At 36.2% G+C, this 18,061-nt stretch overlaps 1 protein-coding gene across 8 annotated transcripts in view; it reads right to left on the minus strand.

The window, feature by feature from the left end:
- FAM135A (family with sequence similarity 135 member A) overlaps window positions 1-18,061 on the minus strand; it is a 155,701-nt gene that overhangs the window by 9,799 nt on the left and 127,841 nt on the right. For all 8 annotated transcript variants that reach the window (XM_032153951.2, XM_032153936.2, XM_032154015.2 and 5 more), the window contains 3 exons: window positions 17,770-17,867; window positions 15,243-15,394; window positions 13,253-13,363 (listed from right to left, as the gene is read on the minus strand). In XM_032153951.2, the coding sequence (XP_032009842.1) occupies window positions 13,253-13,363; window positions 15,243-15,394; window positions 17,770-17,867 (361 nt within the window). The remainder of the gene's footprint in view (window positions 1-13,252; window positions 13,364-15,242; window positions 15,395-17,769; window positions 17,868-18,061) is intronic.

Here is an 18,061-nt window from a genome sequence, read left to right on the forward strand (position 1 = left end):
AAAAGCCAAGACAGGCTGAAAAGCAGGCTTCTTGTGCCAAAGAGTCAAGATGTGAATGCAAAGGGAAAGTTCTTGAAGGAAATTAAAAGGGCTACTCCAGTGAAAACGCAAATGATGAGACACCATAACAGTTTTATTGCTGATACGGAGAAGGTTTGGATGGTGTGGATGAAAGTTCAAACCTGCTGCAATATTCCCTTAGCCAAAGCTTAATCCAGAGCAGGACCCTAACTCTTTTCAATTATCTCAAGGCCGAGAGAAGTGAAGAAGCTGCACAGAACAGCTGGAAGCTAGCAGAAGTTTAAGGAAAGATGTTGTCTCCATAACATAAAAGTGGAAGGTGAGGCAGCAAGTGCTGATGGAGAAGCTATGGCAAGTTATCTGCAAGATCTAGCTAAGGTATATGTTGACAAGACTACACTAAAAAGCAGATTTTCAATGTTGAAAAAATTGCCTTCTATCGAAAGAAGATGCCATCCATGACTTCATAGATAAAGAGGAATCAATACCTGGCTTCAAAGCTTCAAAGGGCAAGCTGACTCTCTTGTTACGGATTAATGCAGTTGGGGCCTTGAAATCAATACTCATCATTCCTAAAATACTGGAGCCCTTAAGAATTATATGAAATCTACTCTGTGCTCTATTAATGGAACAACAAAGCCTGGACTACAGCACATCTGTTTACAGCATGGGTTACTGAATATTTTAAGCCCACAGTTGAGACCTACAACTCAGAAAAAAAGATTCCTTTCAAAATATTACTGCTCATTAACGATCCCCCTACTGAACCAAGACCTCTCATGGAGATATACATTAATCTCCTAGATTAATGATGTTTCCATGCGGGCTAACACAAAATCTATTCTGCAGCCCAAGTGATCCATTAGTTATTTTGACTTTCAAGGTGATAGCTGCCATAGGTAGTGATTCCTCTGATAGATCTGAGCAAAGTAAAATGAAAACCTTTTGGAAAAAATTCACCATTACAGATGCCATTAAGAACATTCATGACTCATGGGAGGAGGTCAAATATCTACATGAACAGAAGTTTGGAAGAGGCTGATTCCAACCTTCATGGATAACTTTGAGGGGGTCAAGACTTCTGTGAAGAAAGTAACTGCAGATGTGGTGGAAATAGCAAGAGAACTAGAATTAGAAGTGGAGCCTGAAGATGTGACTGAATGGCTGCAATCTCATGATCAAACTTGAATAGATGAAGAGTTGCTTCTTACAGATGAACAGAGAAAGTGGTTTCTTGAGATGGAATCTATGCCTGGTAAAGATGCTGTGAACATTGTTGAAATGACAACAAAAGATTTGGATTATTACATAAACGTAGTTGAAAAAGCAGTGGCAGGGTTTGAGAGGATTGATTCTAATTTTGAAAGAAGTTCTACTACAGGTAAAATACTATCAAACAGCATCATATGCTACAGAGATATCTTTTGTGAAAGGAAGAGTCAATTAATGCAGCAAACCTCGTTGTTGTAATTTAAGAAATTGCCATAGCCACCTCTATCTTCAGCAACCACCACCCTGATTGACAAAAACATTATGATTAGCTGAAGGCTCAGAAAATCATTAGCATTTTTAACAATAAAGTATTTTAAAATTAAAGTATGCATACTTTTTTTTTAGACATAATGCTATTGCACACTCTTGACTATAGTATAGTGTAAATATAACTTTTATATGCCCTGGGAAACCAAAAAAATTCATGTGACTCACCTTTTTTTATGGTGATCTGGAACCAAATCCATAGTATCTCCAAGGCATGTCTGTATTTTGTTCCAAATTCCTTTCTTGGTATATACACAATTTATTTTTCATTTTAAAAATATAACTGAGATTATAGTAGTTATACTATTTTATGTCTTTTTTCACCTAATATTTTGGGGACAGCTTTTCATGTTTGTACAAATAAATTTATCTCATTCTTTTAACTACTACATGGAATTACCAGGAATAACTTTTAGTATGTCTCCTATTTCCCTAGCAAAGGACATTTATGTCGATTCCACTTCAGAAGGGAGGGGACATAAAAAAAGTATAACACTGCAATGAATAGCCTTTACCTAATTGTATGAGATTTCTGTAGGAAAAATCCCAAAAGTGAAATTGTTGAATACATTCTTAAAATTCTGATAAATGTACTCTCCAAAAAGATAATAACATTTCTCCTTCCACCATTAATATATGAAGGTTTCTGTTTCACACACTCATCAATACTGTATAGCATCTGTTAAATTTTACCAACCTAATGGCAAAAATGATTAACTTATTGTTTATTGGCCTTCCATATATATATATATATATATTTTAATTTTTAATTTTATTTTTTGGTAGCTAACTGCCTCTTTTCTCTTTTGCCCATTTTTTTCTGTTGGGTTGTTATGTATTAGGAACAGCAGTACACATTATACCACTCAGGCATAAACAATATTACATGTCACCTCCAGATGTGTGCTCTGTGAATTAATTATGTATTTGCCAGATTACATGATCATTAAAACTTCCTCACAAATTTCCCACTGATTAAGATTTTTAAAAGGTTTCTGTATTTGTAAGAATAAAAGGCATTATATATTTCTAAATAAAATTATATTAAAGACATTTTTCAAAACAGCTCTTTGCAGAGATTCTGATGTACTTCTCTAGAGAAACAACACTAAGGTTTGGAATTATTGCTTTAGACTGAGATCCCTGCAAGAAGTGTCTATGGCTCCTCATGTTCACGCAGCTCAGTGGAAGCAGGCAAAATCAGTAAAAATTAGTCAGAGGATTTCAAAGGTACCCTTTCACTCTCAGATTCCATGATGATAAAATAAACTTAAAAATTCTGATACTGACTAAATACACTATGTTGTTATACTTCTAAATGTGATTCTTACGACAGTATTGTACTTTAAAAATGTATTTTAAACTTGGTAACCAGTTTTCTAGTTATTCAAAAAAAGTGTATTAATACTGATATTGTGCTTTTGCACAGAAGGTTTGCTTTTTATATTAGCCAAGAACCAAGTTAGTTAAATATACTATGGCCCTTTTTGAACCTTTTGGTTTCAATTTCTTGTCTAGCAGTGTTGGCTACAGAAGGCAGAAACTCAAAGTGAAACACAACAAGCTCCAGAGGTGCCGTGCTGGTAGGAAATACAGCAGTGCTTCATCTGAGTTGAAGTACAGCCAACAAAAATGTCTGAAGTCTATTTTGGGAGCTAATATTCTAGGTTTATCTTTTCTGCACCTACCTTGATTCTAGCTCCTCAAAGACAACGTAGTTAACTAGTCTGTGGGTGAATACTTCACTGAGCCCCTCAAGTGGCTAATTATTTGTTGAACCTTTAATTTGGGAAAGTGACAAGATTTCCCTATTTATAGGATGACATGGTTTAACTAGAAAAATCTGTAAGTATGTTGTTACTTTTTACCAAGAAAAAGATTAAAATAACTCTTCCATATTGCTCTGGACTATATAATAATACGATTGATATATGAACACCTTAATTGAAACTTTCATCTTCATAATCTAAAGTCTTTCCAATTCTTCTGGCTACTCATTTGTTCTAAAACTTCAGAGTTTTAATGCAATTCACTTTGGGTCATTTTGTGTTTACTTTCTGGAACTGGCTAAAGCAGTGGTTCTAAACTGGTGATTTTCTGCTCCAAGGAATATTCTGCAGCATCTGAAGATATTTTTGGTTGTCACTGCTGAAGCTGGAAAAGTGTATGTGCTACCGGCATCTAGTGGGCAGAGGCCAGAGATACTGCTAAACATGCTACAACGTTCACGACAACCCCTGAAAACAAAGAATTCTCCAGCCCAGAATATCAACAGTGCCGAAGCTAAGAAAACTCTGTACTTTTAAAACTGACATATTCTTAACAATATTAAACTATGCTTATTTTTACTCATTTTAAATAAATTTGAATGAATTTTCTTCCTAAAATAATGTTAGCTGATGCTGGTTCTTTCCTGCACTTTCAGAAACAAAATATACATATTATTTACATATCAAAAGTGATACCTAAGATTAAATCCCTTTGTAACCTCCTGGATACAGAGTACTTTGTGCCACAGTAGGACAGCAGGAGCTTTAGTTAATTTCTATACATTATTTGTCAGAATTCAACAGCTGGTAAAAAGACTCTAAGCAGGTGTTTTTAGGAAGATCTTAAAATAAGGATATATTGTTTTTGAAATTCCAACAATGAATAGATTCTTTTTTGGCTATTTTGAGCCCTCATTATGGAATGTCAGAGTGGCCATGATTCCTCTCTCTGCTTTAGTAATATAATCTTGACTACTTCAACACTGCTGTCATCTAATGTCTATATATTATACATTTATTTTACTTTCCACATTGCTCTAGCTCCTTCATCATATTATACATTTATTTTACTTTCCACATTGCTCTAGCTCCTTCATCGTTCTTTTCCCTGCTATTCAATGCTGAGATGCTTGTATGCCACCTGCAAATTATTTACATATTCTATTAGCAATCTGTAGAATACCATAGGTTTTGTCAAAAGTTGCTATAAAAATTTAATGAATGTTTATAATTGCAATTCCTTAATCAAAATAGATAATTTCCCTTTAAAAGTAACATTTCTGTAACCCTTTACCAGATCTATTGTGTTCACAAAAAAGGTAATTTCTCACCCAATAAATTTATGATTTTTATAAAAAATACAGTATTTCTCAATTGTTTTACAAAACACACAAATTATTTTAGGCTTTTAAAAAGCTTTCTTCATTTTAAAATAATGAACAGCTTTCAATAAAAGGAAAGCTATTAATTAATGATATGTTGCATAGAAAAAGACTGTTTCAAAAGGAAGACCCACAGAAGAGGCTTTGCTTAAATAAAAAAGGCAAAAGGGCAAATGGCTGGATTTTGATTTAGACAAATAATTTTAGGCTTTTCCAAAAGAATGGAAAATTCGCTGTTCAGAAGAAACTGAAGCAATAATCAAACCAGGGCATCCAAGACTGTAGCTTTAGAATAATAAAATATAAAAAAGAAATGATCACTTTTGATTGTTTTAAAACACTTGAGAATAGCATATTGGTTAAGTACTCTTTTTCTTTGTTCTATGTTTTCCTGTTTTATTTAACTTGTTTGCTGTGAACCTATATATTCTATTTTGTGAATAAAGTAATTATATGTAAATATACAGGCATAGCAACTTTCTAGGGATGGACTACTCATTTCTCACAATTCACTAGATATGCTCCCTCCGAAAAAAAACCCCAAAACCCAACACCCCACATGAAATAGTTCGAGAGACTTGTTTCAATCTCTACATTATAATTTTAAAATCAATTGAAATACTTGTTGATATTTAAAAGTGCTATTAGAAGTAGCTTTTTAAGTTGCTGAAAATGTATATTATCGGCTTAACATGATGCAGTGTGAACCATGCGCGAACGCTTACTGGCTTTTCATAAAGCTAAGTGACCTCAGGCAAGTCATTCAATCTCTCTGTGTTTCAGTGTCCTCATCTGCAAAGTGGGGACAATATTCCTACCCTAGAGGGTTAAATAAGCTAATATGTATGTGTGTTTAAATCATACCTAGAACGTGGTAAATGTTACATGTGTATTAGCTATTATTATTTTTCCAGTATTTTAGTATTAACCAATGCATTAGTCACAATTACTAGAAAATGGTACTCTTTTTCTTTTTGAGATGGAGTCTTGCTCTGTTGCCCAGGCTGGAGTACAGTGGCAGGATCTTGGCTCACTGCAGCCTCCAACTCCTGGGTTCAAGCAATTCTCCTGCCTCAGCCTTCTGAGTAGCTGGGATTACAGGTGTGTGCCACCACGCTGGACTAATTTTTTTGTATTTTCAGTAGAGACAGGGTTTCACCATGTTGGCCAGACTAGTCTCAAACTCCTGACCTCAGGTGATCCACTCACCTCGGCCTTTCAAAGTGCTGGGATTACATGCATGAGCCACCATGCCCAGCCAGAGAATAGTACTCTTTAATGTTTTTTCCCAAAATGGATATTAATTCAATTCAGATATATACTAATAAACTTGTGAGTACAAAGAGAAATCTTAAAACATAAAAACAATTTTAAGTCATTTGAATAATTTTTATAGCTAGTAATATCAGCATTTAGATAAAGTTGTTAAAAAAATTTTCCTAAGATATATATTGTTTGTGTAAAAGTCAATTTCTATAACCTGTAATACTAGTGGTTTTTTTTTTTTTGAGACAGAGTTTCAGTCTTGTTGCCCAGGCTGGAGTGCAATGGTGCGATCTCGGCTCACTGCATCCTACGCCTCCCTGGTTCAAATGATTATCCTGCCTCAGCCTCCCTAGTAGCTAGGATTATAGGCACCCGCCACCATGCCTGGCTAATTTTTATATTTTTAGTAGAGATGGGGTTTCATCATGTTGGCCAGGCTGGTCTCGAACTCGTTTCCTCAGGTGATCCACCTGCCTCAGCCTCCCAAAGTACGGGGATTACAGGCGTGAGCCACTGTGCCTGGCACTAGTGGGCTTTATTTTTTTTAAGTTTTTGAGAAAAAGTCTGGCTCTATCCCCCATGCTGGAGTGTAGTGGCACAACCTCAGGTCACTGCAGCCTCCACATCCCTGGTTCGAACAATTCTTGTGCCTCAGCCTCTGGAGTGGCTGGGATTATAGGTGCGCATGACCATGCCCAGCTAATTTTTGTATTTTTTGTAGAGATGGGGTTTCACCATGTTGCCCAGGCTGGTCTTCTTTTTTTTGGGATGGAGTTTTGCTCTTGTTGCCCAGGCTGGAGTGCAATGGCGAGATCTCGGTTCACTGCAACCTCCGCCTCCCAGGTTCAAGCGATTCTCCTGCCTCAGCCTCCCAAGTAGCTGGGATTACAGGCGTACACCACCATGCCTGGCTAATTTTGTATTTTTAGTAGAGATGGGGTTTCTCCATGTTGGTCAGGATGGTCTCGAACTCCTGACTTCAGGTGATCTGCCTGCCTCAGCCTCCCAAAGTGCTGGGATTACAGGCGTGAGCCACCATGCCCAGTGTCCAGGCTGGTCTTAAACTCCTAAGCCCAAGCAATTCACCCGGCTCAGCCTCCCAAAGTGGAGAGATTACAAGTGTGAGCTACCGCACCTAGCTTATGATAGTAGTATTATTTTATTTAAGTCACTTCTTCATTTTTTTTTTTTTTTTTACCATTTACCATTTTTTTTTTTTTTACCATTTTTACCATTTACTAAACTTAGTAAACTTAGTGATTCTGAACTCTACAGAATCACTTTACACATATTATCTCATTTAATCCTTTTAATAATCTTATGAGATACTACTATTCTCATTTTACCAATAAGGAAACTGGAGTTTATTTAAATTAGGTAGCCTAGTCAGTGTTTGAACTATAACTAATATCTATGTGTGATGTCAGAGTTTGGTTCTTGACAGTTTTAGTCTAGTACAACCAGATCATGCATTATAAGGCAAATAATAAATTAACAACTTAAAAGAAAAAGATTGAACTAATCTTTACAGTTATATTTTCTTTACAGTTTAGATATTCTTATGTTGCTATTACTATTGCTAATTAAATTTTACTTTATATAATGCTGTATAAAGACATAGACCTCAGGAACACTTACGTTCAGCTTTGCCTTTCACACATTTCCTAACTTGTCAGCAAAGGGTATGAACTCCATAGCTCCACACAATGGTACTAGCTAATATTGTTTTTCTCACATGAGAAGTATATGCCATGTTTCACTTCGTAGGAATATCTTGTAATTTGATCAATCAAGTATATACTTCTGTATATTGTAAGAAACTTACCATTGATGCTTTGTATCATTACAAACAAAATCATAAAACTCAATCTATAAGACAATTTTCCTTTCACTGATTCCAATAGTAGACAGTACATGTAATAATCATTCCCAAATCTCTTTCTCATATTAAGAACAACATTTAAGGCAGAATCCTGAAAAAGCTAAAACAGGACTCAAAAGCAGTGGTATTTTCAATAACTACATCTATTAATATCAAATATTTCAAGAATAGAATGGAAGACATGGGTGATAGGAATGAGGATAAAAACAGATGTAGATTTAAATGGCCAGGGCTTAAGTTCACAAATTCAAGTAACTTCAGACTTAGAACTACCAGTCGCTGAATATATGGGCTAGATTTACATCTTATTATATAATATTTAAACTGTTTTTGAATATTGAAAATAATATTAAAAATATCATTGATTCATTTGTTAATCCAATCGATGTACACTAGAAGAGCTATGGTACATACTGAATGTGTATGTGGGAAATGGGAACGAGTAGTCATGACAGATCCTACTTAAGGAAAGGAAGTTGAGACATAAAAATAACTGACATGAGATAAACTATAATGAGTATGGTAAAAGGTTGATATATAATGCTATGGAAGTTCAGAGATAATATTAACAATTTTGAGAATGGGAGGCAAAGAAGTGAGGTCAATCAAAGATGACCCTAAGGTGTTTCAAAGGAGTAATTGAGAGAACAGTACCATTAAAAAAAGGACAACAGGAGAAGCGGCCAAAGAAGACAGTATGTTCAATTTTGGACATATTTAGTTTGATATGTAAATTGAAATGTCTAGCAGGCAAATGACGATTGAAATTCAATAATGAAATCAGTCCTGGAGACATAAGATTGGGGACATAAAAGTATATATGGGACAGCTGCTTAGGAGGCTGAGATGGGAGAATTGCTTGATCCACGAGTTCAAGGCTGCAGTGAGCTATGATTGCGCCACTGCACTCCAGCCTGGGTGAAAGCGTGAGACACTGTCTCAAAAAACCCCAAAGGTATACAGGGAGTATTCTGAAAGTAGAGGAGCATTAAATCAGATAGGGCATCAAGAAAAGCTTTTGATAGCAGGTGGCATTAGAGTTTAATTTTAGAAGGTAAACAGAATTAGTTCTGAAAAGATGGGTAAACATATGAGGAGGTACAAAACACATGAGGTGATACAAAAACACAATACAAAAACACATGAGGTGATACAAAACCACGAGGTGATACAAAAAGCATGAGAAAATGCAAGCAATCAAAAACCATGAATAGCATGACCACAGCAAAGGGTGTGGGTGTGGGTGTGTGTGTGTAAGATAAAAAGAAAACAGAGAATCAGAGACCAGATTATAGAGGACTTGATGCCCTTATCCATGGAATTTAAACTTCACTGTGAATACCACAAAGCATCATGAAAGATTTTCAAATGAGACCAATATGGTTTGATATTAGATGGCCAATATAATCTATGGCTTCATTGGATGATCATTTCATCTAACGAGGAAGTGAGAATGGGGAGAAGGGGGTATACATGTGGCAGGGTAACCAGTTTGAACAATAATTTAAGTAAAAGTGATGAAGGCTGAACTAAGGCAGTGGCAAAGAAGAAGAGAAGCATCCATCAGCCACTAAGAAGGTTAAATGTTTTAAAACTTGGCAATTCCGTAGATATGGGGTATAAATAAGAAAGGAGAGTCAAGAACAGTTTCTAAGCTTCTCACTAGGCAGATGGTGATGCCATTCCAGTAGATGTGGAATCCAGAGAAGTAATCACGGGACAGATGCACTGTCTGAAAACACCAGATTTGAAGCACCCATGAGACATCTCCGTGAAGATGCTAAGTAGGCCTCTAGGTGTATAAGTCTAGAGCACAGCAAAGGACAAGCTAGAGATACATATTAATATTTGAGAGCTACCAATGGTAAAGATGGATATGGAATGATGCTGTCCAAGAAGAATGTACAGAGTGAGAAGAGCAGAAGACAGAGGCTAAAACACAAGAACAGCTTTCATAAAGGGGCAAGGAAAGAAAAAAAGCCCATATAGGAAGCAGAAAAAAAGCCAAGATGGAAAAAAACCAGGAGAGGTGGATCCCGCAAAAATGGAGAAAGGAAAGTATTTCAAGGAGTTTTCAGTAGTCTTAAATGTCTTAATGTTCAAATAAAAGAAAAGAGATCACTGGATTTGGCAAGCTTCAGTGGAGTGGTGCAGATAGAAACCAAAAAAGTGAAAAAAAGGGGGGAGTAATGAAAGTGACTGTTCTCTTTCAAAAGGTTCAACCCTACCCCCCAACACCCTCAGAAAAAGGGGAAAGGGGGACAAGTACAGAATAAGAGATCAAGAGAAATATTTATTATTATTATTAAGATGGAAGAAATGGGAATAACTTTATCTATTAAAGGATTAATCACTGAAAAGAGAAAGAGTTTAAAGATACTGATGAGAAGGCATGAGTTTCAAAACGGAGAGGGTAATTATTCTTGAACAGATTATAAATCTTTCACTGAACTAAAAGGAATACATAGGTTAATTAATGTTGGTAGGTTGAAAGAAATGTCTTGAATTTCAAAGATAAAGTAGAACGCAAAAGCAAAGCTAACTGTGAGAAATGAAGGGAGCAGTGAAAATCTGAAGTTTGAGGAAAGGTGAAAATTTGGGAGTGTGTCTAAGGGAATAGGTAGGAAGCTAACTAGAGATAACTAGATAGGGACCCCATGGACCTACAGTGCTGCTGATTTTGCGTGTCTGTGTGATCTTTTTTGGAAGAGCTCAAAAGCTAGGTATAAAAACAGTAATACAGATTTGCAAGATGACTAGGATAGAAAAACAAAGAGTAATACATGAAAGACAAAAGTAATCCATGAAGTCCGAGACTTGAGTCAGGAAGGGAGTAAAACCATGAAGGGGAGGGAGACTTACGAAAATGTAGCAGGAATTGGCCAGGTACAGTGGCTCACGCCTGTAATCCCAGCACTTTGGGAGGCCAAGGCGGGCGGATCACAAGGTCAGGAGATCGAGACCATCCTGGCTACCACGGTGAAACCCCGTCTCTACTAGAAAATACAAAAAATTAGCCGGGCGTGGTGACAGGCGCCTGTAGTCCCAGCTACTCGGGAGGCTGAGGCAGGAGAATGGTGTGAACTTGGGAGGCGGAGCTTGCAGTGAGCCGAGATCGCACCACTGCACTCCAGCCTGGGCGACAGAGCGAGACTCCGTTTCAAAACAAAAAAAAAAAAAAAAAAAGAAAATGTAGCAGGAATCATAAATGAGTCTAAAAAGCAGATGAGAAGGGAGTGAGAGAAAAAGAAGGATAAGACATCACAGTAACAGAATGGAATGTTGGCTGAAATTTCAGGAGTACAGTGTAGCCATGGGTATGAGTTCAACATGGAGTGGAATGAAGGGACACTGGAGTTGAGAAAGGCATGCTGATGCATAATGAATTATCTAAAGGGTTGACTCATCAAATTACCAAAAATGATTCCAGATCTAAGTACGTTAAGATCCAAGAGGAGAATCTTTTCCCAAACATAATCATGTTACAAACATTTGTCAATGTCTTTTTTTTTTTTTTTGAGACGGAGTCTCGTTGTGTCCCCCAAGTTGGAGTGCAGTGGTGCAATCTCAGCTCACCGCAAGCTCCACCTCCTGGGTTCACGCCATTCTCCTGCCTCAGCCTCCCGAGTAGCTGGAACTACAGGCACCCGCCAACACGCCCGGCTAATTTTTTGTATTTTTAGTAGAGACGGGGTTTCACCGTGTTAGTCAAGATGGTCTCGATCTCCTGACCTCATGATCCGCCCGTCTTGGCCTCTCAAAGTGCTGGGATTACAGGCGTAAGCCACTGTGCCTGGCCTTTTTTTTTTTTTGAGACGGAGTCTTGCTCTGTCTCTCAGCCTGGAGTGCAGTGGCATGATCTTGGCTCACTGCAAGCTCCGCCTCCCGGGTTCATGCCATTCTCCTGCCTCAGCCTCCCGAGTAGCTGGGACTACAGGCGCCCACCACCACGCCCGGCTAACTTTTTTGTATTTTTAGTAGAGACAGGGTTTCACCGTGTTAGCCAGGATGGTCTTGATCTCCTGACCTCGTGATCCGCCCACCTCGACCTCCCAAAGTGCTGGGATTACAGGAGTGAACCACCGCGCCCGGCCGTGTCAATGTCTTTTACTCTCCTGGGATAACCAGGAGGTCATTATATTAAAGAAGAATAGATGGTAGCACAGCTTGGATGATACAAGCCTCAAATAAAGTGGTTTTATATGACAGTGGAGGAGTAATGATTGCAATTAGAAATGGAAAGCAAGAGGGCTATTTTCCTTACTTTAGGTGGTACTTAGTAAACGAGGAACTGAGCTTCTATAGCAGGTATTAGCAAGACATGGCCTGTGAGATTTGGCTACTGCTGTTTTTGAATTAATAAAGTTTGTCTGAAACACAGTCATGCTCATTTGTTTCTGTATTTTCTGTGGTTGTTTTCATACTACAATGGTATTGTTAAGTAGTTGCAAAGAGATTGTATGGCTTACAAAGCCAAAATATTTACTATCTGGCCCTTTTAAAAAAAAAGTGTGCCAAACTCCACTCTATAACCGGGGGAGTGAAGACATGGGGGCGAGGAGGGGAAAAAAAAATCCGTTTCAGTTACGTCTCCACTTTCAGAAGTAAGCAGCGATAACATTCTTTGAAGAAAATAAAGGCAGTCTGTTCCCCTCAAATAAGGATTTCAAAGGACACTGGAAAAAATATGCTGGGAAGATGTATGAGGGTGAATTGAGGGAGACCATAAGGTCAGAAGTCAGGTTATTTATAGAGAGTAAAAATGGCAAAGGAGCAGTTGGGAACTTTAGGTTGTAAAAGCCTGGAATATATATGCAAGATGGGGAATATGTTTAATAATTAGTTGATAAGAAATAAGTAATAAGATTCATCCAGTAGTGAGAACTGTAGAAAGCATAATCATTAATAGTTTAGTTTCTGACACTTTCAGAAATGCTTGCTAGCCATATAATATAATATAATATGATGATATGATATGATATAATATAATATAATATAATATGAAGGTAGAAAAACGTGGCAGTTTATAAAAAGGGGTATGGATTGGGGTGGGAGACAGCTAGAACAGCGGGGATAGGACATGCAGAAACATGGTCTAAAAACAGAGACTAACAAAACTGGCACTGAATTACAAATGCTGAAATTCTTAGGGCAATTTCAAAGTAGCTGTGTAGCTCACAAAAGAGAAATACAGTCATGTGGAAAAGACTAAAGAAATCACTTTCAACTGCTTAGTTTCAGTTTTGAGTTTGCTATTTCATTACTAGGAAATTACTGTAGCATGACACTTTTTTTTAATCACTAGAAAGACATGTTGATAATTTATTTGCTAAATGTTTATTTTTTAAAAAGTTTTCACATGTATATTTTCCAAACTGTTATTATATACTTACCTGCCTTGTTACTAAGCTTATATAAAAAAGTTTGGCGAGGGTCCGAGTGATCTCGACATGTCAGCTGCAAAAGCGAACCTGATTTTTTCCATTTCTGCATAAACCAGAGGCCTAGAGAGTCATATATGATATAGAAGTATGAAATGAAACATATAGAAACATATGCCAAGATTATTAATTTTAATATATATTTCACTTCAAAAGATGACATTGCCTAAATTAGCATTTTTGTTGGCTAATCAAAAATATATTTGGAAAATATTTCCATGTTCTGATAACATTTATAAACATGCATGCTTAAGTTAATTATGAATTAATGGTGGTTGATGGACGGCTTGCTATTTCTATTTCATTCAGTAATGAAACAGATAATAGCATATGAAGAGCAAACTGGAAAAATTATACCTTTCAATATATTTGTTCAAATGATAAAGAAGAAGATGAAGAAAAACTTCAAATACAGTAGTAGGTCAAATGCCTATGCAGAATGATCAGTCTATAATTACCGTTTAGTTATGACATAATAGACTAATTGCAAAGGGACATCTTAGAACGAAAAATTGTTTAATGTTTTCTAATAACAGCTGAATATCATTTGTTTTATATTAATTTTTTTTATATTATCAGTAACCCATATTTAAATGCATCTTGCTCTTAAGGAAATTAAGCAAAATTTCAATCACTCAAGCTGGTTTTCAAGACTATGAAATATTCCTTTCCATTTTCATTGCTTCTAATATTAGGGAAACAGGAGAAAAGAGTGGGAAAACAATCCTTTAATTGGTTAAATCTGATAGCTGGAAACATATCTGGGAAAAAGTTTAGTGAAGAATGAAATTCAAAGTACTACATTCGATTTATGTTGGGTTCTATTACACATTATTTAAGGACTTCATTTTTCTCATTTCCTCTTTTTCAAACTGTAAAAGTCTAGAACTGGCTGTATTTTTAAATCACCAACTTGATATGGGATACAGGAAAAATGGTATGGTTTGTCATTAAAAGGAAGTGGTAAAGGAAATAGAAATAAGATTTTCAGGGATCAGTGAAAAGAGACAGAGTTAAATAAAATTAATTCTCACAGTGGGGATCAATTGACTAACTTATAGATCATTTTTGCAAACATCTAAGGGAAAAACCAAGCCAAACAAAAGGCAAATCAAGGCTGGGCGCAGTGGCTCACGCTTGTAATCCTAGCACTTTGGGAGGCCGAGGCGGGAGGATCACGAGGTCAGGAGATCGAGACCATCCTGGCCAATATGGTGAAACCTCGTCTCTACTAAAAATACAAAAATTAGCTGGGTATGGTGGTGTATGCCTGTAATCCCAGCTACTCCGGAGGCTGAGGCAGGAGAATCACTTGAACCAGGGAGTCAGAAGTTGCAGTGGGCCGAGATCGCGCCATTGCACTCCAGCCTGGCGACAGAGTGAGACTCTGTCTTTAAAAAAAAAAAAAAAAAAAAAAAAAAATCAGAGTACCAAATATTTGCTGATGAGAATATAAATACTAATCAAATTTAGGGTCTTAACTTTCATATTAACTTCTTTAGAAATTCTGAATCACCTTCTTAAAAATTATATTCTCATATCTCTTTACTGTTTTCGAACCAAAATTAGCTAATATTCCATATAAAATGTTATAACTTTATAATGTATTAAATGTAGGTGTTTGTTATCTGTTCAAGTAATGGGGTGACAAAATTGTTTATAAGCTAAAACTTTACTAAAAATATTTAGAATTTAATGAAAAAAAGAAAAAAGTGCCCTTGTGAATTTTGACAAACACCATCTCAATATAAGAGCCATTTTCCAAAATGACTTTTATCAACTTATTTCATGTGCATAACAAAACAGAAAATTAGCTACATTTTTTGTTTCACGAAATTTCCAGTATGTGACAAATTGGTTCTAAAATAAACACCAGAAAATACTAAGTTCATATTTTTCTCCTTATTCCATATATTTAATACAGAACAATAAAACTTTTTACCTGTATTAACAAGAGCACTGCTGTTGTAGAGTGTACCAAGGTGAGGTCCAGAAAGAGACAGAAAGGTATGAAGTTTGTTGAGGTAATATTTAAACCTTGGCCTTGTAAGCACTGAACGAATTATTAAATTGCCCAATGAATGTCCAATAAAGCTTTAAGAGGAAAAAAAAATTATTTTTCTCACAGCATTAGTTTTAGAAATAAAAATCAAAGCTGATCCGCTATAAAATGGATGTGAATACTAACAATTTGAAAATTTCTAATGTTGTAAAAGTATAGTGATACTTTGAAATGATATACCACATTTTGAAGGAAAAAATGTGAGAATGTATAGAAGATCCTCATTATTACATAATTTAAATGTTTATAGAAACAACATATTAATCTGAAAACTTTTACTCATAGTTTGTAACTGCTTAGATATAAATACATACTAAAGATAATAATATAATGACCAGATTACATATTTGTCTTCTTAGGTACATACACAAAATTATTTACTTATTAATTCATCATTTCAAACAAAATGATGAAATTGTATTTATAAAGGACAACTTGGAGAAATTATATATCTGTTTCTCTTACTCTCTGGTCTATACTTCAAAGATGGACAGTTTTTGACTAACAATATTTTCAAGGCATAGGTAAAATACGTGCATTTTCCTACTATAAATCTTCGATTATGCAAAAAGAATAATATTTATGTAGCTAGCACTTCACTTTTGTTATGAAATGGTTTAAATCAGTGGTCCCCAACCTTTTCGGCACCAGGGACCGGTTTCACGAGACAATCTTTCCACAAACAGGAGTTGTGGGGATGCTTTTGGGATGAAACTATTCCACCTCAGGCATTAGATTCTCATAAGGAACACACAGCCTAGATCCCTCGCATGCGCAGTTTAAAATAGGGTTCACAAATCTAATGCTCACCGATCATCTGACAGGAGGCTGAGCTCAGGTGGTAATGCTTGCTCACCCGCCCCAGTGCTCCTGCTGTGAGGTCTGGTTCCTAAGAGGCCACCGACAGGTACCAGTCTGTGGCCCAGGGTTTGGGGACCCCTGGTTTAAATCAAAAGAGCCTGTTTACTTACTGTTATTTTACAACAGATGGTATAAGATTCCCTGGGGACAATTAGCAGTGAAAGAAGAGAGCTTGAGAGCTGTCTAAACACTGGCTTACAGGTATATCTTGCGAGAAGCTCAGGACAAACTTCCCTCCCGAACTGAACTTCCTAAAGTAGTGGGGGTGGGAATTCTGATGGTAGCTGACAGTCTACAATCAACCAGATTACACTTTTGGAAAATGATTGATTATAACTGACAATCTAACCTGAAAGACAATACTTTTGAGGAGGAATAAATAAGTTGAAATATTATTTTTCTCATCATAAAATAATAAATGAATAAAAGCTAAACAAGATTTTAAGATCCATAAATGAATAATTACAACAAGAAAATAATCTCTTCTTCCAAACAACAAACCAGAACCTTCTCCCATATTTTAACAGAATTCTGTTTTTTAAAAAATGACTTTAGGTAAAAACTGCTTATCTCCTTCTTATTCCCTATACTTCAAGTTGGAAACAAACTGTCCAAAAGCTTACAGTATGCAGAACCAGCTTCTTCCTCTAACCTAGTTGGGATATGAATATAGTCAGTTTATTCTACCCTTTTTGAAACAAAGACTCTTCTCTCCTACATCTATTAACAAGATCTAATTATATAATGAAACTCATATTGGTGTAATCATCATGTCTTGCTTGTGGAAAACTGACTCACAAAAGTATACGGTAGTCATAAAATCTGGCTGGGCAAGATGGCACATGTCTGTAATCCCAGCACTTTGGGAGGCCAAGGTGAGAGGATCACTTGAGCTCAGGAGTTTGAGACCAGCCTGGGTAACACGGTGAAACTCCCATCTCTACAAAAATTAGCTGGACATGGATGGTGGTGCATGCCTGTAGTCCCAGCTACTTGGTGGGCTGAGGTGGGAGGATTGCCTGAGCCCAGGGGGTTGAGACTGCAGTGAGCCGAGATGGCGCCACTGCTCTCTAGCCTGGGTGACTGAGCAACACCCTGCCTCAAAAAAAAACGAAAAAGTATACAAACTTTGAAAGTATTTTTGTTGCTTCATATACATATATGTAACTCAGAGCCTACACTTCTTCCATTTAAAGTGTACAATTCAATGTTTTAAAATATATTCAGAGTTGTAACTCTCACTATGATCAATTTTAGAACCTTTTTTCCACCTCAAAAAGAAATCCTGTATCCTTTAGTTATCCCCACCATCCCTCATCTTCCCCAGTTCTAAGCAAACACTAACCTACTTTCTTCTCTACAGATAGGCTTTTTTGGACATTTCATATAAATATTTCCCTAAAATCTTTCCTTTTTTTCACTGTAAATTAATTTGAGTTGTAGTCTCCTATATTTCAGAATAGGACAACCCTACCACAAATTCTGTTTAACTTTTCTATAATTCATAGAAATATAAAAATAAATTGCATAATATTAAAGAAGATACCTTATTTTTGAGACTGTTAGACTATATATCTGAATATACTGTATTATCTCATCCAAAAGACGATCAGTCATGCTATCGAAATCAGCAAAAGTATCATTCTAAAAAGAAAGCAAAGCACATACATTATATTTGGGAATATGTATAATCACATGAAAAACTAACAACATAAACATTATTTTAAATTTAGGAACTGAAAATATGGTTAAGTCCAACACTTTTTAGAGAAGTTAGTGAGTAATATTTTTTATATTAAAATGAGCAAAGAGAGTAAATTTCTAGGGGAAAAAAATGT

Source organism: Hylobates moloch, unplaced genomic scaffold (assembly GCF_009828535.3).
Source record: "Hylobates moloch isolate HMO894 unplaced genomic scaffold, HMol_V3 SCAFFOLD_2, whole genome shotgun sequence".
In the NCBI taxonomy this organism is placed as follows: Eukaryota; Metazoa; Chordata; class Mammalia; order Primates; family Hylobatidae; genus Hylobates; species Hylobates moloch.